The 25,577-nt window shown below is 47.8% G+C and overlaps 1 protein-coding gene across 5 annotated transcripts in view; it reads left to right on the top strand.

Moving 5' to 3' along the window:
• The window catches only part of FRMPD2 (FERM and PDZ domain containing 2), a 101,298-nt gene that overhangs the window by 21,559 nt on the left and 54,162 nt on the right, over positions 1-25,577 (top strand). For 4 of the 5 annotated variants that reach the window (XM_070364615.1, XM_070364612.1, XM_070364613.1 and 1 more), the window contains exons 1-10: positions 10,375-10,516; positions 12,130-12,287; positions 13,598-13,663; positions 15,818-16,009; positions 17,667-17,799; positions 18,529-18,616; positions 19,250-19,376; positions 21,401-21,472; positions 23,758-23,932; positions 24,943-25,093. In XM_070364615.1, coding sequence (XP_070220716.1) covers positions 10,375-10,516; positions 12,130-12,287; positions 13,598-13,663; positions 15,818-16,009; positions 17,667-17,799; positions 18,529-18,616; positions 19,250-19,376; positions 21,401-21,472; positions 23,758-23,932; positions 24,943-25,093 — 1,304 coding nt within the window. Of the gene's footprint in view, positions 1-10,374; positions 10,517-12,129; positions 12,288-13,597; positions 13,664-15,817; positions 16,010-17,666; positions 17,800-18,528; positions 18,617-19,249; positions 19,377-21,400; positions 21,473-23,757; positions 23,933-24,942; positions 25,094-25,577 lie in introns of those variants that run through there. The other variant, XM_070364614.1, reaches the window with a different exon arrangement.

Here is a 25,577-nt window from a genome sequence, read left to right as displayed (position 1 = left end):
GAGCCTGGCAGGCTACAGTCCATGGGGTTGCAAAGAGTTAGATGCAACTGACCATGCACCCAATACATGTGAGTAGTTACTTATTGGTAAATATTTATGTGTGCATGTCTGTTTATAATTCTTGCTACAGGGTTGATATGTGTAGTCTTTATTATTATTGTTAATCTGTGGTCTGGAGGACAAGAGTAAGTTATTGTCATTGACCCTCTTTCCTGTTCAGCTACATCGAGCTCTCAGCCAGGAAGGCAATGCTCACAGGGAGGTGCCGAGGGCAGAGGAATGGTGTTAATACAACCACTTACTTATCATAGCACGATTTGTCCTTTCTTTGGAATATGTAACTGTGACTATTAAAGGCACTGCATTTCTGTGGACAGAAACTCTAGTCTTGAGCTTTCTTCTTCTATTCAGTGAGCTGATTACGAGAGAGAGTCCACCAAAGCCAAATTTTCTTTCATATGCTGTGAAATTGTCATAGAATGTAAACAATTTCCAAATAAATAGAAGAAGGCACTTTCCAAAAAAAGTGCCGAAGTGCCATAAGGGCTGAGTTCAAACACGGCCTGACTGGTCACGTGGGGTCTTCTCATTCTCTTTGCTTTCACTTTGCATGGCAGTGATGTGCCCTGAGAAGCACAGGCCTGTTAGGACAGGGGTGGGCTGTGAGTATTCTCAGCCACCTGTAGGAAGTTAAAACACTGTGGAGAAGTGGTTGATAAAGTAGATACAGGAGATAGATAAGAAAGCTTTATAAAGATAGCATAGTGTTTTAATGGTGTAACTTGGATGATAAAGCACTTAATAAGAGTCAGAATGAGCCAGTGAGGAATCCAACTGATGCAACAAACACCATGAAAAAGTGTTCACTTCCAGTTTTAAGAGGTTGTGTTGTAGAATAAAAAGTCCCAAAGCTAAAAGTTCAGCCAGTTATTCTGTGAAACCTCGACACGTGTTCTGTCTATAACTCATACATAAATTAAATATTTAGACCTAGCAGCCTTCACTGGGGAAGTGAAAAAATGTTTGGAAAGACAAAGAGCACTAATATTTGTAATGTTGTGTTAGGGATAAGCCTTGTAATCATGAAGAAATATATTTATATATTTAAGATATTTGAAATATCTAAGAAAATATGATGTATAAGAGAACACTCAACAACCTTGGTTTAATATGAAATTATACGAATGTAACTAGTTAAGTTTATATATGGTGTTTACATGTGGAAATTTAAGGGAGACACAATTCAAAAATTGTCAACTGCTCTTTGATGACTAGAATTTGAAATTATAAACATAATATCAATTGCATCAGCAGCAAAAAAATATGAAATGTTTAAGAAAACTTGTTTTATTTGATATTCTACCTACATTCATTACATTTATAGGAGAGAGAGATATATATATATATGTATATATATAAGACTTGGACTGATAAGTTTATAAATTTACTTTGGCCTAATTAAAAGTATTAAAGTTTAAAATGCAGTTCAAATGTTCAAAGGAATTTACTTAACTAATTTTGAAAACAGAGTTAACTTTTTAGGAGTATTTAATATGTTGATCTGCCTTCCCTGATGGCTCTGATGTTAAAGAATCCACCTGCAATGCAGGAGACTTGGGTAGGATCCCTGAGTTGGGAAGATCCCCTGAAGGAGGGTATGGCAACCCACTCCAATATTCTTGCTTGGAGAATCTCCATGGACTGTAGCCTGCCAGGCTCCTCCGTCCATGGGGTCACAAAGTTGTGGACGTGACTGAAGGACTAAGCACAGCACACAATATGTTAATCATGGGTGTATGGTTACTCTATGATGTGTCAACTTGGCTGGCTGTATTACCCAGCTACTCAATCAGTACTAATCTGGCTGTTGCTGTGAGAGTGTTTGGTGGACGCGGTGCCCTAATGCATCCTGTGCATCTTTACCCAGTTTCGAAATACGTAATCGGAATAGGTGTACTCAGCAACTGGCAGAATACCAACACTGAGAAGGTGATTTAAGTATCTACATCTTCTCAGATTTAAGTATTTAAAATTGGTGTCCTCTGAGTACAGATTGCATCATAACTGGCCCTGAGGCTGTATAAAAGGGTAACCGAGGGTCCAAAGGATACACAGGAGCAAAGAGCAGAGGTGGAACACAAGCTGCGTTAATAACGTTGAATTATGTTTTTGACATTTCACTTTGATTCTTCAGATTCTGTCAAGAAGAGAGTCTGTTCAGAATGAAAGGCCTTTCACATTTCCTGAACAAACTGCTCCTTTTACCGTGAAAGATCAAGCCTTGGGCTCAGAGAATTTGGAAGGCAATATTATCTAGCAAGCATTCAATGATTTTAAAAATTAGTTATAATTACCTTCTATGTCCAATAATACTAATGTTTCACTTCTTTTAAGTATATTATACATTTTCTTTCTAAAATGGGGCTTCCATGATGGCTCAGATGGTACAAGAATCTGCCTGCAATGCAGGAAATAGGATTTGATTCCTGGGTTGGAAAGATTTCCTGGAGAACAAAAGTGTTAGTCGTTTAGTCATGTCCGACTCTTTGTGACCCAATGGACTGTAGCCCACCAGGCTCCTCTGTCCATGGAATTCTCCAGGCAGGAATACCGAATGGGTTGCCATGCCCTTCTCCATCTTCCTGACCCAGGGATCGAACCGGGGTCTCCTGCATTGCAGGCAGATTCTTTACCATCTGAGCCAACAGGGAAGGGAGTATAAAACAAACATTATGAAGTTAAAAAACACAAAACCAAAACCAAAACACTTGTCTCATTAAGACAGATAACATGTGAATGTGGCAGATACTGGGGAAATGGTATGTAAAGTGGAAGATGGGTGTACCACTACTGTAAGACGCTCTGGAAGTTTTTCTGGACATCGATATCCATTCTCTTGTCTAGAAAGGCAAGACTCTACCTCGGAGCGCTGGAAAAGGTAGGCCACCTGCTGGATGGCTTTTTCCACTTGTTTGTTCTGTTTCTCACAGCCACCTTGTAAGGTGGGAAGCATCATCTTCCTTTCATGGATAAGGGGAACAAGATTTTGAGAATCAACGTATTCATGGTCGTACTGCATGGGTGCTGCAGCCAGTATTTAGACCAGGGAGGAGGCCAGGGTCTGTGAGGTCAGGTTAGCTCACTTTGGGAGACTTCTGGAAGGTTAAGAACCCTGACCTTTACCTCTTTAAACAGAGCCCAGATGAAGCAGAATCTGTCTTTTCCTCCTGAAGGGGAAGCTGGCATTTGCCTTCTGTAAAGTTTTGCTCAGATTTTGGCCTGAATGCAGGTAGATAGTTTTTAATGAGCATTCAAAGGAAGAGGAATGAAGGGAGACACATGGAACAAGGGGAGGAGAGAAACAAGGATCATTCTGAAAGCTTTGATTCTTTGGGAGCCCCGCATCCTTCTCTGGTCCCTCCCTGGGGTGTCATTTTGGGGACACTGAGATATTTTAGGCTTTTTGTGAAGGTTGAAAATGGGAAGTTTATAGTGCCTCAATCCTGGCAGACAGATGGAAACAATTAACACCATAGCTTAAAACTCTCATAGTTGGAAGCTGCTCAGCAGCCCTGATGCTTAAAATTCCTCTCTGGGTGGTTGGAGCAGAGATGAGAAGAGAAGGGAAATAAGATGGGTTCAGCACTTTTTGCATACAGAGCACTTTGGTAGAATCTCCCCAACAGTTGCATGAGGGAGCTGCCATGATTAACCCTGTTACCCCGATGACAAAACTGAGGCTCAGCGAAGCCACACATGTGCTCTGTGCCCAAGCTCACATAGCACAATATCCTGGCTGGGGATTCAACCTCCCCGAACTCAAGTCTGTTTTTAGCCAACAGATAGAAAGTGTTGCATGAAAAAACCTATAGTAGGCTGAATAATGCTTCCTTCCACCCACAATCCCCCAATTATCCACATCCTGGTCTGTGGAACCTGTGAATATTACCTTACAAGGCAAAAAGACTCTGCAGATGTGATGAAGTTGAAGGGTGTTGAGATGGGAAGATTTTTCTGGATTATCCAGGTGGACCCTAATCCCATATGTCCTTTTAAGAGTCAAGCAAAGGGAAATTCAAAACAGACAGAAGAGGAGATGGTGAGGTGACTACAGAGACAGAGACTGGGGTGATGTGGCCACAAGCCAAAGAATGCTGGCAGCCACAGACACCGGAAGAGACAAGGAGCAGATTCTCCTGAGAGCCTCTAGGGGGAGTGTGGCCCTGCCCACACTGGTATTAGCTCCATGAAACTGGTTTCTCTGAGATAATAATTTCTACAGACCACCAAGTTTGTAGTAACTTATCGTTACAGCCACAGGAAACTATTAGAGGATCTGAGATAGAGTCATAAAGGACAGCATTTCAGGGACAGTGAGAAGGAGAAAGAATGCTGAGGAAGTTAGGGGGAACCAGGAATCTGAAGTAACAAGGAGAGTTTCCTGGAGGGTGTATTCCCCCACTGGCTTGTCCCCGTGAGACCAGAGGCTGTGCTTTGTCCCCACTGGACAGGTCTCCTCTGCTGCCCTCACTTCCACATTTATGCCCTCTATTCCTAGGCTGTAGTTTTTGAAACTCCAGACACCTTGGTCCAAGTTCTGTCCCAATACAGGGGTGTCTTCTAGGGCATCGCAGAGGGTTGTGAATGATACCAACTACACATGTTTCAAGGCCAGAGATCATCATTGGTGCCTTGGCAGAGGGTGAGGGAGGGGAGGGAAATGAACCCAGGATACTGGAACGTGATTAAAATCCCATAGCTCAAAAGCCATTACACAGTCAGTCTGTGATTACGATTAGTAGAGATCCTTAGTTCCTTAGAAGCCAGCACTTTATAAACACTGTAAAATATCATGGCAACAAATGAGCAAGGCACACCCTCAGGTAGCTGCCTTGATCCGCCAGCTGGCACTGGTGACTGTCACTCAGCAGCTGTCTAGGTAACTCGGACATGATTCTTCCTGAGGGGGTGGGAGGCAGATGTGAGCCTTGCCCTTGAGAAAAGCCATCTCTGCGTGGGGGCTTCAAGAAGCTAAGGTGTTACACTCTAGCCCCCAGGCACTGTCACTCCCTCAGTTCCACTCCATACTCAGCAGCTTGGGTTGCATTTCTGCTGCAAGCTATTAAATAAATACTGACAATTTTGAACTGTGGTGTTGGAAAAGACTTTTGAGAGTCCCTTGGACAGCAAGGAAATCAAACCAGTCCATCCTAAAGGAAATCAGCCCTGACTGTTCATTGGAAGGACTGATGCTAAAGCTGAAGCTCCAATACTTTGGCCACCTGATGCTAAGAGCTGACTCATTAGAAAAGACCCTGATGCCGGGAAAGATTGAAGACAGGAGGAGAAGTGGACAACAGAGGATGAGATGGTTTGATGGCATCACCGATTCGATGGACACGAGTTTGAGCAAGTTCAGAGAGATGGTGAAGGACAGGGAAGCCTGGAGTGCTGCCATGTACGGGGTCACAAAGAATTGGACACGACTGAGTGACTGAACAGCAGGTGTCCCCACACCACAGGCATGCTGTAGAGCATCCCCTTGTCTATTTGTTCTGTCTAGTCTTCTCTCTGTGGAATAATTTTATCTGTTTACTTATTCATTGACTGCTCCCTCCACCGAACCCCGTCCTCCCTAGGATATAAGCCTCACGAGGGTAGGATGTTCTATCGGACCTACTATTCTATTTGTTGCCAGGGCTTATAATATATAAATATTTGTTAAGTAAAGGGATGGCTGAGGCAAGGGTGTGGGAACAACATCACAGATGAAGCTCAGGGCTGCCGCCACCCATGTGAGAGGGCAGAAGAAGCACTAAAGAGCAAAGTCATGGATGGCGCTTCTGTGCCAAGCTAGACCCAGTGTGAGGCTGCTGGAAGGCGGCAGGAGAGATGCATTACAGCATGAGAACTTATGGAAGGGAGCCCTAGGAGACTTCTGAATGGGCAATGGGGTTTCAGGTGGAAAAAGAGACTTTTAGGTTATTACATGACCACAGAAGTCTTCAGAGAATGGAGTGGATACAGAGGCAGTGGAGGTGAGATTTAGCAAGCTGCTTGAGAGACGAGGGTGCAGCCATGGAACTCCCCCATAAGGGCATGCTCATTGGCTAGACACTTTCTCCAAGCATCCTCACTGACAGGGGGACTAGGCTTATCTGTATGGCCGGATCCCTCCATCCTTTTTGCAGTTACCAGTCCCCTCTTTAGTCCATGATACAGCAGTAGCATGGACTCACCCACCAGACCACTTAGAAAAACTTGGAGAAAAGCCCAGAGGCATCACAGCATGCTGGCGAAAGGCTGACGATGACTGTTTCATAGCCCGTATGCCATTTAGCTTATTTACTTTCCTGAATTAACTTTGCAAGTCTCTACTCTTTGTTCTGTGTGGCCGCTGAAGTCTCCACTCAGTTAATTTAGAGGGTACCTAATGACTGGACAAGGATTTCTCTAAGGGCTCGTAACCAACAATTCTCCCAGTCTTCACTGAAGGGCTTTGTTTGATGTGAGAACGTGCCTTCAACACTCAGTCAGGCATAGACACTCTGCCTTAGCTCACTTTAGACTTGCTCAGAGTCTCATGGTCAGCCAGAGGTGAGTGTTTAGGGCCTTTTCATGTTTTACAACCTTGGCCATGTACACAGCCCTATCTACACATGTGACCTTTAGCCTCTAAGGATATTTTGCAGCTTTTCAAAGATAAATAAGGTCACTGCATTTCCCAGTTTTAGAATTTTTTTTTTTTTTTTTGGTGGCACGGCATGGCATGCAGGATCTTAGTTCCCTGATCAGGGATGGAACCCACACCCTGTATGGTGAAAGCGTGGATTCTTAGCCATTGAAATGTCAGAGAAGTCCTCCCAGTTTCTTCAAGACTTTTTTTAATTAGCTTGCTGTTTGCCCAACTGTTATTGCTACCTCCAGCAGGTACAACGTTGAACAATTGTTGTCGACTGTTTTTGAGAAATGTCCCCTGGGAAAAGTCTGCTTGCATGGGGCAAACTCTGAATTGGGTTAAGTAAAAGCAAACATCGTGAGAGGGGCTTTCCAAAGAACTGTCAGATGGGTCAGATAATGATAACTCTCTGGTTATGGGGCTTTGAAAGAGCTTACAACTATGCTTTGACCCTCATGGTGTCTACGAGGCTGCGTGTTTCTTCACTGCTTTTATGGAGGAGAGGGATTGTGGAGGTTTTTAACTTTGCCACTCCATTACCTCATCTTCTCCTTTCTTTTTCTCCCTTCCTCTCTCCCTTATTTTTTTCCTTCTTTTTTACATAATTTATTTACTGAAGAACCCAGGTAGTTTGACTGACCCAGCTTCCCAAGTATGGATTTTGTGATGGCATACTCTCTGTGTAGCTCAATATCTTCTTTACCCTCTAAAGGTCATAAGACGGCAGTCAGATACAGAGACCTGACCTGACTCAGGTTTAAGCCCTTTGTAAGACTATAGCGGGTGCTGTGTTCCTTCTGCGGGAGACACAACATATGAATTTTTAGGGCAAACCTACCACGTGAACAAATTTACTTTCAGACAGGATGGTAAATACATTTCCATCCATGGAATTCTCCAGGCCAGAATACTGGAATGGGTAGCCTTTCCCTTTTCCAGGGGATCTTCCCAACCCAGGGAGCTAACCCAGGTCTCCCACATTGCAGGTAGATTCTTTACCAGCTGAGCCACGAGGGAAGTCCAAGAATACCAGAATGGGTAGCCTATCCCTTCTCCAGTGGATCTTCCTGACCCAGGAATTGAACCGGGGTCTCCTGCATTGCAAGTGGATTCTTTACCAATTGAGCTGTCAGGGAAGCTCCAAAATTAAAATAGGAGCAGAAATCTCATTCAACGATGCCTAAACCCTCTTGGCTGGCTATTGGGACAGCCAGCTAACACATTGGAAAATTTCAATGTGTTGGTTTGTTTAATATAGAATTGTTAGGATCTAAGAACATCTATAACTATAATAACTTTTATAATATTTCCATACAGTGTATTAATTCCCTATGAATATTGGGTTGGTGCTGCCCAGTAATGATCCTAAAAGTTAATACTTATGCATATAGTGCCTATTTGTGCTAGGCACTATCCTATCCCCATTTAATTTTTTTTTTAATGTATTTACTTTTATTTTGGCTGCACTGGGTCTTTGCTAGTTGCAGCATGAGCTTAGTTGCTCTGTGGCATATGGGATCATGGTTCCCTGGCCAGGGACTGAACCCACATCCCCTCCATTGGAAGGTGGATTCTCAACTATCAGACGACCAGGAAAGTCCCTGTCTTACCCTCTTTTGCATAGTGTGTGCATTTTTCATTTGTCTCTGCTTGGTTTGTAGTAAATTGCAAATGTGGATACACACAGCATATATATTTAGCTCCTCCTATTCACGTGGGTTGGAAAGTGTCATCTACATTATGTGCAATAATCACTAATTCCCCACTTTCAGCCTCCTTATTTTAAAACCCTGAACAAAAACCTGTGATGGGCAAAATATTGTTCTTCTGCTCAATTGCAGCTATTCAAAAGGTGATATTAGAATTTTGCCACAGGATATATCTAGTGAAAAACAGACATGGCGACATTCACCACCTCACACGTATTTCAAATATTTCCACCCAGTCTTTAGCTTGTCTTTTCATTCTCTTAACAGCACTGTTCTGAGGGCAAAAGTTTTGAATTTTGATGAGGTCCAATGTATCAATTTCTTCTTTTATCGCTTGTGCTTTTGGTATCAAGTCTAAGAGCCCATTGCCTAGTCCTAGATCCAAATATTATCTGTATTTTTTCTAAAAACATACAGTTTGATGTTCTACATTAATCTATAATCCACTTAGTGTTAATTTTTGTATAACGTGTGAGTTTTTTTCATGATGGATCCAGTACTATTTGTTGAAAAGTCTGCCCTTCCTCCATTCAATTACCATATTGAAAAGATGATATTAATTAATTACTGCAGCCTTTCTATACATTTAATGCAATTTTCTTCTAGTCATAAAATAACTTGAAAAAACCATATTTGATATTTGTGTGAGATATTTGATTTTGATATTCAGAGGTCTCGTTGCCTATTTGAGAATCAATATCTTGTCTCATTGGTTTTCCTTTACTAAGCAGCCTTTCATTGTGGTTATAAAGATTTAGAAAAATGTGGCACAGTGGGAATGCCTAGTCCATGAGTCCTAAGAAAAGTGTGAAAGAAGTCGGAGGAAGAAAAAAGAAAAGAAAGACAAGAGAGGGCCTGGACTTCAGCTTTGATTCCATCATTTTTTTCTTGGGTTCCCTTGGATTGTTTTCCTGCCTGTAAATGGGATCAACAGTTCCTCTTCACAGATTCCTTGTGATAAATAACATCACATACAGAAAGCGTCTAGGTCCAGCTGCAGTGCCCTTCTCGCCCCAGGGGATAGATAGATGGACAAGCCAGACTTTCTTCTGGGAAACCATCTCTCTTCCTGAGGCTGCAGGAAGCTGGTCTTAGAGGCATATGTAGAGAGCTGAGCAGCTGGCAAGTGGAGAGCTTGGATTAGCATGTTGGATAGAGGGATGGCGGGGCCATAATGTGCTCCCCACCCCACCCCCAACTCTGCACATCCGCCCTCCGAGCTCAGCTGTGGAGGAGATCAGTGACGTAAATGGATTAGGGAAAGCCTGCCTGGCCTCTTCCCACTGCCACGGCACCTGGGGCTCTCCACGTTGGAGATTAGTGGGTGGCAGCTTTGTCAGGGGGACAGACATTTAAATGTCAGCTTTAAAGGAGTATATTTAAGGAGAGAGGGAAGAGGAGAGCCTCCTTCCTTACCTCCTCCTCCAGCAAATCAGGCCCGTGCCTTCTTGTGAGTCTGCACCTTTTCAAAACACAGGGCTTAGTATTCTTTCTAGTGATTCTCGCCCTTTGGGCAGGTGCTAGTGATCGTTAGAGACAGGGCTGCTGCTGGAGCCAAATCCAACTCTGCATGTGGCAGCCAGTGAGGAGCAGACATGAATCACGTACTGGAGGCAAAAAAGGTTGTTAACCCACTTTCCCAGACAGAGAGGGGAGCAGGCGAGAGACAGTCCCCAGCAGGAAGCTCTCTGTGACAGCGCATGCCCAGCTCAGCGGGAGCCATTCTCATGGTTTGTTCATTCATTCATTTATTGACTTAACCCTTAATTGGGAGTTTATTTATTTACTGAAGTGCTCATTCACTGAGAACCCGCCAAAGCCAGCCAGCCTCCCAGTGAACATTTCTTTAGCTTCTCCTGTGTGCCTGGCCCTGCGCCCAGCCCTGGGGACACGTGGCAAAACATGGGGCTGTGCTGCAGAGGGGCTGGACTCCGCACAGGCTGGCATGGCCACATATGCTCCTGGACGATGCCAGGGCTCTGCCACATGTGTGTCTTTGCAGGTATGAGCCCGGCCTCTGTGACTCTGGCTAGTGCCCTCCAGGTCCGGGGTGAAGCTCTATCTGAGGAGGACATCTGGTCCCTCCTGTCCCTGGCAGCTGAGCGGCTCTTGGAGGACCTCTGTGATGGTAAGAGAGTGTGTCTGGGGCAGCTGAGTCACAGGGAGTTGAATGTGAAGCTTCCCACACAGCTTACTGGTGTGTCATCAGTCCGAGGTGACAGGCTGATTAGACTGAGCAGGCACGGGACACCCCTACCCCACTCCCATGAAGCTGCTCTGGGAGGGCTGCCCTGTCTCTTGGACCCATGGAATGCCACAGAGTTGGAAGAAAGTCTTTTTGCCTTGGTACGGTAGCCTTTCCAGACATGGTGTTTAGGGAGAGAGAGGCTGGGAGCTCTATGGGGCTCTCCCAATACCTGGGCAGCCTGGGCAGAATCAGAGACAGGAGGCAGGGGGCAATCACCGGGATGGCTGGCATTCCCACATCATCCCCTGCCAGATGCTGCAACCGTTAGTAGATAGAACCCACACACTCAGTGGTCTAAACAGGGGAGGTTAATATGAAGAATTGTTAAACTAAGATAGAGGAGTAACCGTCAGATATGAGAAAGCTTGACATGGTCTCCCAGGACTGAGGGCATACCCAGTGAGGGACAGACTTTGAAGGGAAGCCCCCTCTCCAAGTTGGGGTTCAGATCTGCTGGAGGAGCTGTGCTTGCAGACCACGATGATGGAGAAGTTCTCTGCTCTACCTGGCTATGGGTGTCTGCAGCCACGGGACACTCACGGTACAGGCATCGCCTACGGGGGCAGGGTGACCCCCTGGATGTGGGCAGGCAGAGATGAGCCACAGCTCCAGGAGCTAATGCCTGCAGGAGGCCCGGAACCTGCTGTCTCTGGAGATAGGGTTGCGAAGCGATCACTTCACAAGGTCAGGCCGAGGGGTGGCCTAGGGACCCAGAGTCCAGGGCGTGTGCAGGAGCAGAGCGTCATTCTTCATGCACACACCGCTAACCCCAAAGAAACAGCAAGAGAGCCCGCCTCCCTTAATGTCTCTCCAGCGCCCTCTACTGAGAAAGCTGTACATTACTCTCGCAGTGAAAGCGAGAACTCTTGCAGTCAAAGGAGAGAGCAGGTATTGAAACGTGGATTTGCAGTTTCCAGGCACTGAACTGATAACTGGGACACACACTTGAGTGGTAACACTCAGTGCTCACACTCCTGCCAGCCCGCGGTGGAGTTTCCCCATGTGGGAGATCACACATACGCAATCAGGGTGAGGACCCTGGCTGTGCTGTATGAAGTGGGGCTGTGCACCTGTACTTACCGCTACATCTTGCTCCTAGTCTTCACTCGTCTTCCCTGCCCTGGAGGCTTTAATGAACAGCTAGAGTATGTTCAGAAGACCAGCTGCCTTGGTTTCTAAATTGACTCCAGAGAAATAAGACTTGTGCTAATTTCCAAGTCGATTTGATCGCTCTTTACCTTTTGCCTTGAGACTCTTGGGCCACCTGTGAACTTGGATGTGCTTACTAGTTTCCCAGCCACTGCTGCAGCCACATTTTGTGACACATGCTCCTGTGCCTGCACGTGTCAGGGTTGAATTCCTTCCACTCCCTGGGTCTTGCTTACAGTTCATCTCAGAGAGGGTTTTGGAAGACACCTGCTGGGCACACTCCCACAGATGGTGCTCCAGATGGTGGCCCTGTCTCTACACCCCCATCACTGCCTTGGTTTCAGATTCCTCGAACTATGTGGTCTGCCCCTGGTCAGTCTTGCTTTCTGCGACCGGAAGTCTTTCCTTCCAAGACCATGTTTCCCATATAGAGGCAGCTCCTTTCAAGGCCCCTGAACTGCTACAGGGACAGAGCGATGATGAGCAGCTTGGTGCATCTCAGGTAAGGCGCATGTTGTCTCTGCAGCATCTTGGGCCTGTCCTCTGGGAAGGGCCTGGTCCCAGGTCATCCCCAGCTCCCAGCTCAGCCCCAAGGAGTACTGAAGCAGAATGGATTTAACAAATGTTTTAATGAATTTTAAATGATTTTTTTAAAAATTCCCAGGCTGTCTTGCCAGTAATTTATTAGCTCTTAGGTGAGAACAAGTCAACTTCTCTGAGCCCCAGGTTCTATATCTGTAAAGTGGGGGTAATATTACCTAATCAATCAGCTTATTATAAATACTCAAAAGGAAGTGCTGGAAGAACTATAGGTAAGTGGTCTTGCAGCAGGTAGCAAAAACCCTAAAAGGACCCAACAAATCCTCAAATAGAATGTATCCCAAGGCTTGAGTAAAGATTGATGTAGCTGCACCAATGTTTATCTGTATTGTTGACATTAGGGATAAACTGGAAACAAACTAAATGTCCAGCGAGAGAGGAGATGAAACAAGACAGCATTACAATGAAACTGTAGAAGCTTAATGACTTGAAAAGTAATTAACTATATATATTATAATTTATATTATATGTATATATATTTACATGTATGTGATCTTAGTTGTGTATACACACACACACACACACATGCCCAAGGTTCTAAAAATAAATGTCTGCATCGATTATTTCTGGATGTCAAATCAGTGGTGATTTTTGTTTTTCCATGGAGATGTTATACCATGCTGCTTTCTGACAACATATGATGCTTCTTAATCAGGCTGAGTCATAGTATGTCATGTAGAGACAGTTTTGGCTACAAGAAACAAAAAAGCCTAAAATATAGTGGCAGGAACCACAGATGAGTTATTTATGTAACAAGAAGTCAAGAGATTGGTCATCAGCTTTAGTGAATGTCATCATTTACTAAAGCTGTATATTTTCATTCTATCCTCCTTCGCTGTTGACTATTTGGCTTTATGCTTGTTGCTTCATGGTCACATGGTGGCTGCCACGATTCCATGTATCACATCAGTGTTCAAGACAGAAACAAGGGGGGAAAGAATGGGACCAGATGCACATGTTCCTGTTGACAGTAAAGAACAAACTTTTTCAGAATTCCCCTACTTCATGTCTTTCACAAAAAATGAGTGTCATGGTCACTGAGACTTTTAGTCTCTAGAGTAAGATGCAGCAATATTTAAAGGAGTTGCAGATGGTTGTTAGGCTAGGCAGCCAACAATGTCTGCCACACATGAAAATAGATTATATTTCATTTACAGGACCATGGAATAACAGAAATGACAAATCTAATCATGTGCTTTTTTTCTTGGATAGATGCATGTCTATTCTTTGGGAATGACTCTCTACTGGTCAGCAGGGTTTCACGTTCCACCAAATCAGGTCTGTGAACAGGATTCTCAAAGTCTTGCCAGGTGATGTCTTTGGATTTATTTAGTCTATTTCCCCAGGGCAGGGACCACATCTGTTGAGCTATGCACCATCACTCTGTCCTCCTGGGTTCTAGGAAGGATTGCCAATTGATTTTAAAGAACTGCTTCTGCTGAATCCAGAAAGAACCTCAGAATCCTACTCGACATGGCACTCCAGGCAGCCACAATTTGGGATTGGCGAGCAAGATAAGGCTTATATGCCACTCTAGTCCAGGGGAAGTAGGAAGCTAGAGAATTTTATAGATGCGGAAGATACCGATTTATAGAAAAGGTCTTAAAGCAGCCCTTACTGAAGTGATATGCTTCCATGAAAAGGGTTCTGTGCTTAATCCATCTGGGAAAATGTTCCCTACAATGTCTTCTTCTTGAAGATTTATCAGAGTAGTTTATTAGAGACTCTGAGAAGGCTTAAAGTGCAGAAACTTTTAAGCTTATCATAGCATTTTATAAACATTTTGACCGCAGAATGCGTGCGTGTCTGCTTGTACGTGTAAATACTCATCTGAATGCGTACGTGTCTGCTTGTGCGTGTAAATACTCATCTGAATGCATACGTGTCTGCTTGTACGTGTAAATACTCATCTGAATGCATACGTGTCTGCTTGTGCGTGTAAATACTCCTCTGACACTATGACTATTTTGTGGAAACGAGTGTGATGGGAATACACGTTGGAGAACTCTGTCTAGTCTGTTTGGCTTCTCTCTTCCTTCCTCCCTTCCTTTTTTCCATCTCACCCCTGTCTTCTCCAGTTCAACATTCTAGTGCTTCCGGTGCTCCCAGAGACCTGGCCACCTTCCTCTTCTGTGGAATCATTCACAGCTCTCCACTCCCCAGGGGGTTGCGCTTCACTCCTCAGCACAGAGTGTGTGGCCTACATAATAGCACCCTGCACTTGCAAGGGCCCCCCACTTGATTTAATGCTCTGCATTAAAGTTCTGAGCCATTTGAACAAGGGCATTGTCCTTTTGCCCTGGGCCTGGTTCTGCCCGTGGTCCCCTTCCTTCCAGACACGTGCCAGCCTTTGCCCCCACTGCGTCCTCCATCTGTGGCTCACCTCCCGCCTTTCTCCCAATCAATCCGAGTGTGCTTTTTGATGTTTAGTTCAAGTTGCTTCCCCATCTCCCTCCTCCCTCCCCAGGATGGGCCGAGTGCCTTCCTCTGTGTTATGACCTTGTCTTGTACTTCCCAAGATCAAAGCCCTTGTCTCCCTGCACTGTGCTTGTCTCTTAGTGACCATCTTCTCCATTAGAGTTTGAACCTCTTGAAGACAGGGACTGTCTCCCACCTTGTATCTCAAGCAGCTGTGCAGTTTAGGCATGTTAGAGGCCCTCGGATGTGCTGTATGAGTGTAGGACTCAGCAGTCTGCAACCATGTGAAGATAGAAATTCACAGCTGATGCTCCATGGCAGGAAATGCTAGAACAGCCTTCATCTGAAAAATGACTTGCAGTGTGGATGAGCGTTAGAAAAACATCTGATTGTGAGTCTGAACTTGGCACCCTTTCCATATAAATGGTGGCCACTTAAACGCATGAGGAAAGTGTTTAATAAAATATCCATTTTTCTTTTTGCCTGATGAGTTCATGTGACATGAAGTTCAATCAACAATTATTACTTTATGCTTACCACTGGTGATTCCAAAGTGAAAAAGCCACAGTGCTCATGGTCTTGGAGCTCACATACTAGGGGAAAGACCCGGTAAGCACCACCTAAATAATTTGAGAAAATGATAGGCTGCCCAAGTGAATGTGAGTTAAAGGCTGATCCTGGTTTGATCTGGGTCCTTGCATAGGCAGAAACCCAGTTTGTCAAGCACCTGTTTTTTGTAGGGATTTTAAGCATGTGTTTGGGCTCCCCAAGCACCAAAGGGCGTTCCAGATTAGAGAGCGGCAAACTGCACACAGCTGGTGCAGAGATAATTGCTCTGCATTTTGTGGTCTCGGTGAAGTAGCCTGTGTCCCCCCCAAGCCACGCAGAAGGAGTGGGCATCTGTCTAGTTAATGAGAACATCCGTTCTTGCTGGTCCCCGGGCATGCCTGACCGGACATCGCCCTCCGTGGCTGCAGCTCTGTCAGCCTCTCACAGGGCTGCCCCGCTCTCCAGCCCCTGCAGCTTTGCCAACCCCTGCACTCCATCTTGCTGACCATGTGCGAAGACCAGCCTGGCAGGAGGCTGCCGCTGCAGTCTGTCCTGGAAGCTTGTCAGATTCATTGGGAAGAAGCAGCTGTCCACCCAACTTCTGCCAATCTTCACGTCAGACAGCTAGTCGGCTTGGTCCTGGGCACCATCTCTGAGGTCAGTGTGGAGCTGTGCTTTTCAACCTTGGGGCCTTTCCCTGGCCATGTGCAGCTGTTAAAATTCAAATGAGCTAAGTTATAGTTCATCAGAAGGAAATACAACATTCAATTCCTCAGTCACACCTACCACACTTCAGTGCTCATTAGCCACTTGCAGCTGGTGAGGGCCATGCTGGACAGGGAGGATCCAGAACTTTCCTGTTATTGCAGTTCTGTTGGGCAGCGCTGGTGAAGACCTTTGGGGGAGCCTAGATTTCTAATGTGGCCAAGACCTCTGCGATCTTTAAAAGAGCCTCTTTGCATTAAAATGATTATATTTATGACCCATGAGTTAGCTCTCTTGTCAAAATTCAAATCTAGGCCTGACATGAGAAGCCTTCCCTGCCTGTGCCACGTGGTCCCTGGCGCCTCCGTCTCCTCTGCCATCTGATGCCTGCAGGGGGTCCCCTTGCTGTGGTTGTCTTCCTGCGCTGCTTGCCACGCTGTGTGGTTGCACCCTTTGTGTGTTCTCCAGCACCTAACGAGGGGTCTGGCACATACTAAGCATTTGGCTTAGGCTGGGTGACCCTGAAGCAAAGTCAGGGCATTTTTGTGCAAGTCAGTTATTGGGGAGGTGCTCCTAGGACAGGGAGTGATGGAAGGATGTGTGGGTGGGTCAAGCTGAGTAAGGTGGTGGTCTCAGGTGGAGACGGCCTCAGCCTGGTGTCACGGGTAGCTCCAGAGCAGGAATCGGACCAGCTTTGGTTCCCCTTGAGGCCAGGTCAGAGCTGGGACTCAGGTGGGGCAAGTGAGGTGCCAGCTGTGCAGCGCTGCCCTTTTAGTAGCGGGCGTGTTGGAGAATTGAGACCAAGACTAACAAGGAGCCATGTGGGTGGAGAGCAGGGAGTAGCTGGGGAAGCTGCCCACAGAGAGTCAAAAACTGCCTCTCCCAACCTGTCCTCCTGTTTTGAACTTCTCTCTTGGGGTGTAAACACGTTACTCCTGTCCACTGAGCCGCAGGATTCAGTGGCGAAGGAGGGGCTCTTTTATTTGAAAAACACTAGAGCCTGCCTTCCATCAGTGTGCCATTGTGCCCTGACGGACACTGTGATGACGCTCAGCATCGTCACCAGAACACTGTGAAGTGATTTTGATCACTTACTCAGCTCTAACGGGGCACCGAGCTAGGTGAGTTACAGGGGTGTGTGAAGCACACAGTGAGGTCGCAGGCGGCAGACAAGCAAGTGAGTTTGTTGGAATGTGGTGTGATAGAGGCAGATGTGAGCAAAGTGCTGAGGGAGCTGATGAGAAGACGTTCGTATCAGCGGTTATGGAGAGGCCAGAGGTGGAGAGGCTTAGAGGTGGAGACGATGTAGCTCTGAGTCCTGGAAGCACAGGGCGATCATCAGGGAGACCCTGGCCTGTGGTGGGGGCGTGTGAGCCAAGGCACAGGTGTGCGTGAGTGGGCAGGTTTTGGGGGGTGGGGGCGAGTGTGTGGTTGGTGGGCGAGCGTGTGGGTGAGCCCGCCCTGGTGGCTACTGTACTCCTTGCTGGACTCCCAGTGTGAAGGACAGACTCTTCCACATTGACTCAAACTGACAGCCAGGCTGTATGTCTTTATGTAAGTGTTCCCTCTTGACCTTGGGATGTGGATGTGTGATGCACTTGGCCGTCAGGTGGAGAGGAGGGCCGTGGAGGAGAGCTCCTCTGGGCAGCGAGACAGAAGCCACCTGCTCAGGAACAGGCTGCATCAAGCGAGCTGTGAGAGCCAGGCGGCGTGGGCTCTGGGGTGTGCGCATCGCTGCAGAGGTGGGTGCAGCACCCTGAGCCTTCTCTGGGTAGGCCGATGATATCCACTGTATCGTTTCCTGCTCCTTTTGTTGTTTCATGGCCTGACGTCCATGCTGTGGGCTCAGAGAAAGCCCAGGCAAGCCCCATTCTTCCAGGTTGCCCCTGAAGAGAAGGGACTGAGCTTAGGACTCCTCCGGTGTCCTGAGGAAAGCTTCACTTGGAGATATAATTTAGCTGAGTTATTTATAGCCAACGTAGACTCTTTTTATATTGAGTTTTACCTGTCCGAGTTGATAAAAACAAATTTAAGCAAACATCATGAAAGAAAATTTTTTCCTTTAATTGATTTCTAGGCGGAATGAAAGGAGAAGCAATTTGTAAAGATTGTTTTTATTGTTGCTCTAAGTGTGTTGGAAGAATGGCGTTTAGAATAATCTTCCAATCTTCTCCTGTTCTCTACTTTTCAACTGAATGTGGGATTCGAAAAAGAAAATGATGCTGCTGTCTGTCGTCCCTAAAACAAAGTGCTCTTTCTTGTTAGCCTTTATCTCTCCCAAACTCCCCCCACCCGCTGTGACTGCTGTTTCTGTTTGCGTTTTTGCATGAGGAAACAGAAAGTTCAAGCAACTTTGTCAACATCGCACGGCTATGAAGTCGTGACGCTGATATCCGTACCCTAAGTTGCTTAATGCAAGAAAACTGTGCTATTTGCTTCTGCCGGCGCCTTTCACTATGATGTCTGGTTAGTTTCAGAGAGAAGCACAGAGACCCAGAGCTCCCTGGAGCCCGGACTGAACACCTCAGCACGCGGTCGCTGTAGCCTCGCTGTGAACAGGTAGGCACAGAGCTGTGAGCTTGGGGTTGGGTATTGGCATGGGAGCGGCTGAACCCTGCTTCTTCTCTTTTTGATCATTAATGAGAAAAGGGAAAGTGAAGTCGCTCAGTCGTGTCCAACTCTTTGCGACCCTCCGTCCATGCAATTTTCCAGGCAAGAGTACTGGAGTGGGTTGCCATTTCCTTCTCTAGAGTATCTTCCCGACCCAGGGATTGAACCCGGGTCTCCCGCATTGTAGGCAAATGCTTTACCGTCTGAGCCACCGGGGCTTTTTGATTATTAATGAGAAGTCTCTTGCTTTTCAAGGACAACCCGACCCTGTTCCAGTGGCAGGTGAGGAAGCCACGTTTAAGCAGATTTGGATTCGGGGTGACGAGGGACCTGATGGCAGTTGTCCCGTCAGGGTGTTCTCTGTCCTCTAGGAACCAAGTTAGGCTCAGTTTGGAAACAGCGTGCTGTTACATAGAGACTATCTACATTACGTGAGCTGCACGACAAACAACCACAAAACACAGTGTTAAAAACAATGATTTATTTAGCTTTTGACTCCGTGTTAGGAATTTAGGCTCCGTTCAGCCTAGAGGGAAGCTGTTTCCACTGTTAACTATTGCTTCTTCTCTGACTGCTGGCCAGCGCCCTTCCAGTTCAAGTTCCCCCAGACCTTCAGGAAGGCCGACGGCTCAGCTCCGCTTCTGCTCTCCCGGAAAACTCACAGCCGGCAACTCCTTCCCAAAGGGGTTTTTTGCAAAGAAAGGGAAAGGTGAGCAAAGAGGATCGAAGGGCACTGCCACAGGCGGTGTGAGAGAGGAGCCGTGTGCGGCTGACACAGCAAATGAAAATGGGCAGGATCCTGCTGAGGGCCAGCCTCCCCGGGCTGAGACTTACAGAGCTGGACTGAAATAACCTCCAACCTGGCAATCCAGGGCGATAGGTGTTATGGAGTGGCCTTGCTACAAACTCTGTAGGATAGCAGGTTGAAGGTACCAGGTCCCACCGTTCAGGAAGTTCACAGCTGTTGATGTGCGGTGGGGACAGAACAAAGGAGGTGGTCAGAGAGCTGACGGGGCTGAACATGCTTGGAAGGGCCTTCTGAACAGGTGACATGTGGAAGCAAAGGAGTGGGTGGGATAGCTCGGGAGAGAGATTCTCCAGGCTGGTTGGCACAGGAGCAGGGGAGTTTGGATGGTGTGGGGAGCTGGAGCTCAAGAGTGGCAGGCCGGCTTGCCCTGCTAGGAAGTCCAGGCTGACAGGAGAGACCATGTCGGGGGGCCCCTGCTCGTGGCTCTGGGGACCCGAGACTCCTGGCAGGCAGTCTGGTCTCTGCTGAGGGGCCAGCTCCCGGGCTGGAGGGTGAGATCGGGCATGGTCCCAGGTTGTACCTTCTGCCCAAAACAGCCCTGGCACCAGCAGTCAGAGCCGCTCTCAGTGTTTAGATAAAAAGCACCCCTTCGTCCACGTGTGATACTGACATTAGCTGAAAAACTAACCACACAAGGCCACAGTGGCCATGGGGATAGGCACCCCTGGATCTGTGACAAGCCCTCCAGAGCAGGCTGTTCACGGATGAGGCCGCCTCTGCCTGGCCTTCTGTTTGAGCATCAGGAGCCCTTTGGGAATGTCAGACCCTGAAGCCCCCAGCAGGCTTTGTCTGCTTGTCTTTCTGTTGTGAAGAGATTTTCCTGATGTGCTCAACTAATTAGGGATGAGCGGAGCCCAGCATAGCCTCAGGACATCCTCTCCTGTGTGGCAATGAGCGCCATATTCTGCTCCAGCCCCTGCTGCCCTCCAAGACCACTCTCAGGTCCTCATGAGCTTGGAGGGATGGGGGTTGAATGCTTCTATAATACTAGCAACTCTCTCAGGACATGCATTACCCCAGGGCTGCACTTTTGGCCTCTTGAGACAGGAGTCCTGATGGGTACCCTTGGGGGACACATTAGAAGGCCCACCTAGGGACTTCCCTGGAGGTCCAGTGGTTAAGACTTTACCTTCCAATGATGTGGGTTTGATCCCTGGTTGGGGAGCTAAGATCCCACATGCCTTGTCGCCAAAAAAGTAAAACATAAAACTGAAACAACATTGTAACAAATTCAATAAAGACTTTAAAAATGATCCACATTAAAAAAAAATCTTAAAGAAAAAGGCCCACCCAATCCTGTGATTCACTGGTGTTAGTTTGGGTGAATTTCTTAACCTTTTGGAACCTCCGCTTCTTGCAAAGGGGCTGAGAATGTGCACCCCACAGGATGATGGCTGGGTATAAATAATAATGGCATCAAGGCATTTCCTGGGTCACAGGTGTGCTATGAACATGAAGTACTCTGATACTGAGAATAAATACTCAGGCACACTACCGACCCAACATCCAGAACAAGGTGAAATGTTTACTTTGAATCTAAATCCCAAAGTATTTTTGTTTTCAAAAACTCTTGGTGCGTATATTTATACACACAACGTGTTGTATAATTTTGAGATATATAAGAGATTATATGGTGATGCATGAATTACGACACTTAAAATGAAGTGGACATTTAAATGAAGAGCCAGAACATCACCAAAGCCACACCTACCTGTTTAAGACATCTGCTCCGAGATGCCTAGCCTAGCTAGGGCCTCAGCGCAGTTGACCCCATCTGATTGGAACTTGCTTCCTGCTGGTTTTGGGGAAGGGAAGGCTGATAGTGGGTAGGAGGAGGTGAAACCATGGGAGAAGCTTAGTTCTGAAGCTGGGAGTCCAGCCCTATGGAACTTCTTTACTGAGAGTAACTCTGCCTGTTTCCTCAGTTCTCCAGGCCGGAGTTTGTCCTGATGGCTGGAGAGGCCCCGGTGACCTTGTATTTGCCTGGATCAATTGTGGTAACCTCTGGGTTAGACTGGGCCGGGCTGAAGGGTGGTGCGTGGCCAGCTGAGCAGTACCCGAGGCTGGTCAAGTTCCGAGGGCTTACCCTGTCCTCCAGGAGCCTACCAGCCCTTGCCGAGTCACATTGCTACTTGACATCCATCCTTTAGCACCGTCTTCCCCTTTTGGAAGAAACCTCCGTGACTTCTCACCAAGTCCTGCTTGTCCTTCCAGACGAGCTCTGTCTTCATCATCCTACTTAGTCAGGAAATATTGTTGAAGCATCTAGTAGGTGCCAGGCAATGCTCCACACCCCAGATCTCTTGATATGAAAAAAAAAACAGATATTCCTTTTCACACGGAGTCTGTGTTCCAGCCTTATGCATTTATTTTCTGAAGAGGAAAAGTCAATCTCCCTCCCCTTGGTCTGCTGGCTCAACCCAGGCAGACCTGGGCTGGGGGTGAGTGACAGGCTGTCCCGCCCGAGGCTCAAGGAAAGAGCTTTGGTGGTGTTAGTCCATTGTGGGTACAGCCACTGCCTGCCTTGCTCTGAGATGTTTGACTGGGACCCTTCCTGAACCAGCACTCCGGGGAGGAGGGGAGACGTTGGAATATATAAGCGGGTAGCTGCCCTGAGTGAAGGTTGGCAGAGGTCGCAGGGTAGGGAGGGGGAGGAGGAAACTGGAAGGGGCAGGGCACCAGGGAACAGAGAAGCTGCAGCCAAAGCCCGTTACCAGAGCCCGCTACCAGAGCCCGCTACCAGAGGTGGGCAGGCAGGGCCGCCGTGGATCCAAGCTCTTTGTGCATAATGGGACGTCATTTAGAAAATGCACATTCAAACATACAATCGTTACAAGTTTCAAGAGGACAACTGCAAAGCATTAAACTCAAGCATGGGCATGTATGTTACACAACAACCAGGACACACAGGTGCGGATGAGCAGGAGCCAGAGTGGCTTAGAGTGTGCCCCGTGGCCGTCCCTGCTGGGGTCGGGGGAACACCGCCTCCCAGGGTCCCCAGTCCCGTGCTGGGAGTGCAGCTGCCGCGGGTGTGGGAGGGTCATGGTGTGGTGGCAGGCTTGGTCTCAGTGGAACTAAAGCCATCCGCAGTGTCCATCCATGACTGTCTTTTAGTGAAGACATTCTGAGGCGGTCTGGGCCAGGCCTCAGGCTAGGCTTGGGGCACAGGGGATGCTTAGCCCTCATCCTTAGGGAGCAGGGCCCCTGAACACTAGGAACCAGGGGAGCAGAGAAGGGAGTGGGTGGCTCAACCCTCCAGCTTGCAGACAAGAGGTCCTGAGCCCGACCTGGAAACCTGGTAGGAACTGGCATGAGAGGATGGAGGGGAGGGCACCAGGGGCAGTGGGCAGTGTGCGCAGAGATGCGGTGCGACCGATGGGCTCGGCGGAGGTGACAGTGGTCGGGGTGGGGCTACAGAGGCGGATGCATCTGGAATTAATCTGAGCAGGGCGAGGGCCAGAAGGCAGACGCTGCTCCACATCTTTGGATGCACCTCTGCAGATCAACTGCTCGGTTCACAGCAATCCGCTAAGCTCTAGCCCTCCCTCCTCCTTGGACAGGTGCCCGCCCAGGTCTCTCTGTTGTGCTCTGCGTTGACCTGGGGTCAGTACTGCATGGTTCATTACTCTGAGGGGGTATGGCTCACCATTGTGGCCCTGGGAAGTCCTCTTGGGAAGTGGAGCCCCAGGGATTTTTGCAGGGGAGAGACATCCTCTACATGAGGCCCCCCAGCCTTCCTGGCCCCTGCAGAGCCTGGCAAAGAGCAGGGATTTGAGTCCAGTTCTGCCTTTTGCTAACTGTGCAACTCTGGGCTGGTCCCTTACAGTCTCTGAACCTCGCTTCTAATCTGCTGAACAGGAATCATAAACATACTTGTCTCTTAGGTTGTCAGTTAAATGAAAAAATACGCATAAAGTGGTTAGCACGGTAGCTGCTGCTGCTGCTGCTAAGTCGCTCAGTCGTGTCCGACTCTTCGTGACCCCATGGACTGTAGCCCACCAGGCTCCCCCGTCCCTGGGACTCTCCAGGCAAGAGCACTGGAGTGGGTATCATGGCCTTCTCCAATGCACGTAAGTGAAAAGTGAAAGTGAAGTCGCTCAGTCGTGTCCGACTCTGTGCGACCCCATGGACGGCAGCCTACCAGGCTCCCCTGTCTCTGGGATTTTCCAGGCAAGAGTACTAGAGTGGGTGCCATCGCCTTCTCCGAGCACAGTCACTAGCCCATGGTAAAGACTCCACGTCTTTCAGTTATTGTTACGGTTTATACTGTTCTTGTTTTCAGACCAAAAGAGCGAAGTCCTACTTGGCTCTCAGGGACCTCTGTGTGGTGCTGCTGAGCGGGCAGTGCCTGGAGGTGAAATGTGACATCACATCAACAGTGGGAGCTGTCTTCAGTGCCATTGCATCCTTTGCCAGCCTTGGGGAGCTCACCTACTTTGGCTTGGCTTACATGAAAGGTGAGTGGCTCCCAGGTAGCCCACAGCTGGCCTGATGCCTCAGGCAGCCCTGGTGTCTTGGTGTGTGTGTGCTAAGTGTGCTCAGTCACACATTTGTTCCGACTCTTTGTGACCTCATGGACTGTAGCCCACCAGGCTCCTCTGTCCATGGAATTTTCCAGGCAAGAGTATTGGAGCAGGTTGCCATTTCCTACTCCAGGGGGTCTTCCTGACCCAGGGATTGAACCCTGGTCTCCTGTATGGGCAGGTCGATTCTTTACCGCTGTGCCACCTGGGAAGCCCAATGTCTAGGTCCCCGAGATCTGTGCCCTCTAACAAAACTGCCCAAGACTAGGATGCTGCACTTGCACAGCTAGATACAGAGCGCCCGCCCGAGACAGAAATGGGATAAATGCTCAGCTCCGTGCTTTCTAATTTTATTTTTATAAGGTGGTCTGCTGCTGCTGCTGCTGCTGTTAAGTCACTTCAGTCGTGTCCGACTCTGTGTGACCCCATAGATGCCAGCCCACCAGGCTCCCCCATCCCTGGGTTCTCCAGGCAAGAACACTGGAGTGGGTTGCCATTTCCTTCTCCAATGCATGAAAGTGAAAAGTGAAAGTGAAGTCGCTCCATCGTGTCCGACCCTTAGCGACCCCATGGACTGCAGCCTTCCAGGCTCCTCCGTCCATGGGATTTTCCAGGCGGGAATACTGGAGTGAGTGGGATGCCATTGCCTTCTCTGATAAGGTGGTCACTGGGAGGCAGATAAGTGATATCTCCTCTGAGATAAACATTCATACTTTCTTTTCTGGGTGCTAAGTTTCTTTTCACTGGCACTCTCGTCTTTGTTCCCTCTTCTTGGCCCCTCATGGACCCGACAGAGGTCCTGTGCACTAAATCCAGACAACCTGCTTCTCCTATACTCAGTTGGCTCTTGTCTCACCCTTCGGGCAGAGCTCAGAGCTGTGAGTCTGAAGCGTGGTGCCTGCCCGGCTGCTTTTCCCTCTAAACACTCTCTACTTCCATTTCAGGTAAAGAGTTCTTTTTCTTGGATGCTGAAACCAGGTTGTGCAAAATAGCCCCTGAAGGCTGGAGTGAGCAGCCCCAGAAGAAGAGCTCCCCAAATGCCTTTGTGCTCTTTCTAAGGATAAAGTTCTTCGTGAGTCACTACGGGCTGCTCCAGTGAGTGCTGCAAACTTCTTGGTTTGTTCCTTAGGTCGTTTATGTCTGTCCAGGCTGACATTAGAGATAATGGGTAGGCAAGTGCTTGGCAAGTTAATGTGTGCACACATTACAACAGTTACTGCACCTGGTCTTCTTTTTCCTGGGTTCCAATATGACAGAAAAGGGGGAAAAGTCAGTGTTTGGGGACAAGCCCTGGTCAAAATGAAAGCTTTACCCTTTTGTTTCAAACATATGCCAGTCAAGGTCAAGCTCTCTCTCCCCTGACCCCAACATGCCCACCTCCCAGCAGCTCAGTGATGAGGATGGGAGGAGAGGGTCACGGCTTTGGGACTGGATCACTCTCTCTATTCCTTTGCTTATTAGACATACCATCTGACTAAGTATTCGTTTTCTTACTTGAGCCACAAGAACAAACATCTCCATGGACATGGTGGGAAGTGAGTAACCCTGTGTCTTGGGTACAGAATAGCCCTCAGCAAGT

This window comes from Bos mutus, chromosome 28, assembly GCF_027580195.1.
Source record: "Bos mutus isolate GX-2022 chromosome 28, NWIPB_WYAK_1.1, whole genome shotgun sequence".
NCBI classification, from domain to species: Eukaryota; Metazoa; Chordata; class Mammalia; order Artiodactyla; family Bovidae; genus Bos; species Bos mutus.
Note: the sequence above shows the minus strand (reverse complement) of the source record. Positions and strands in the feature narration are given on the sequence as shown.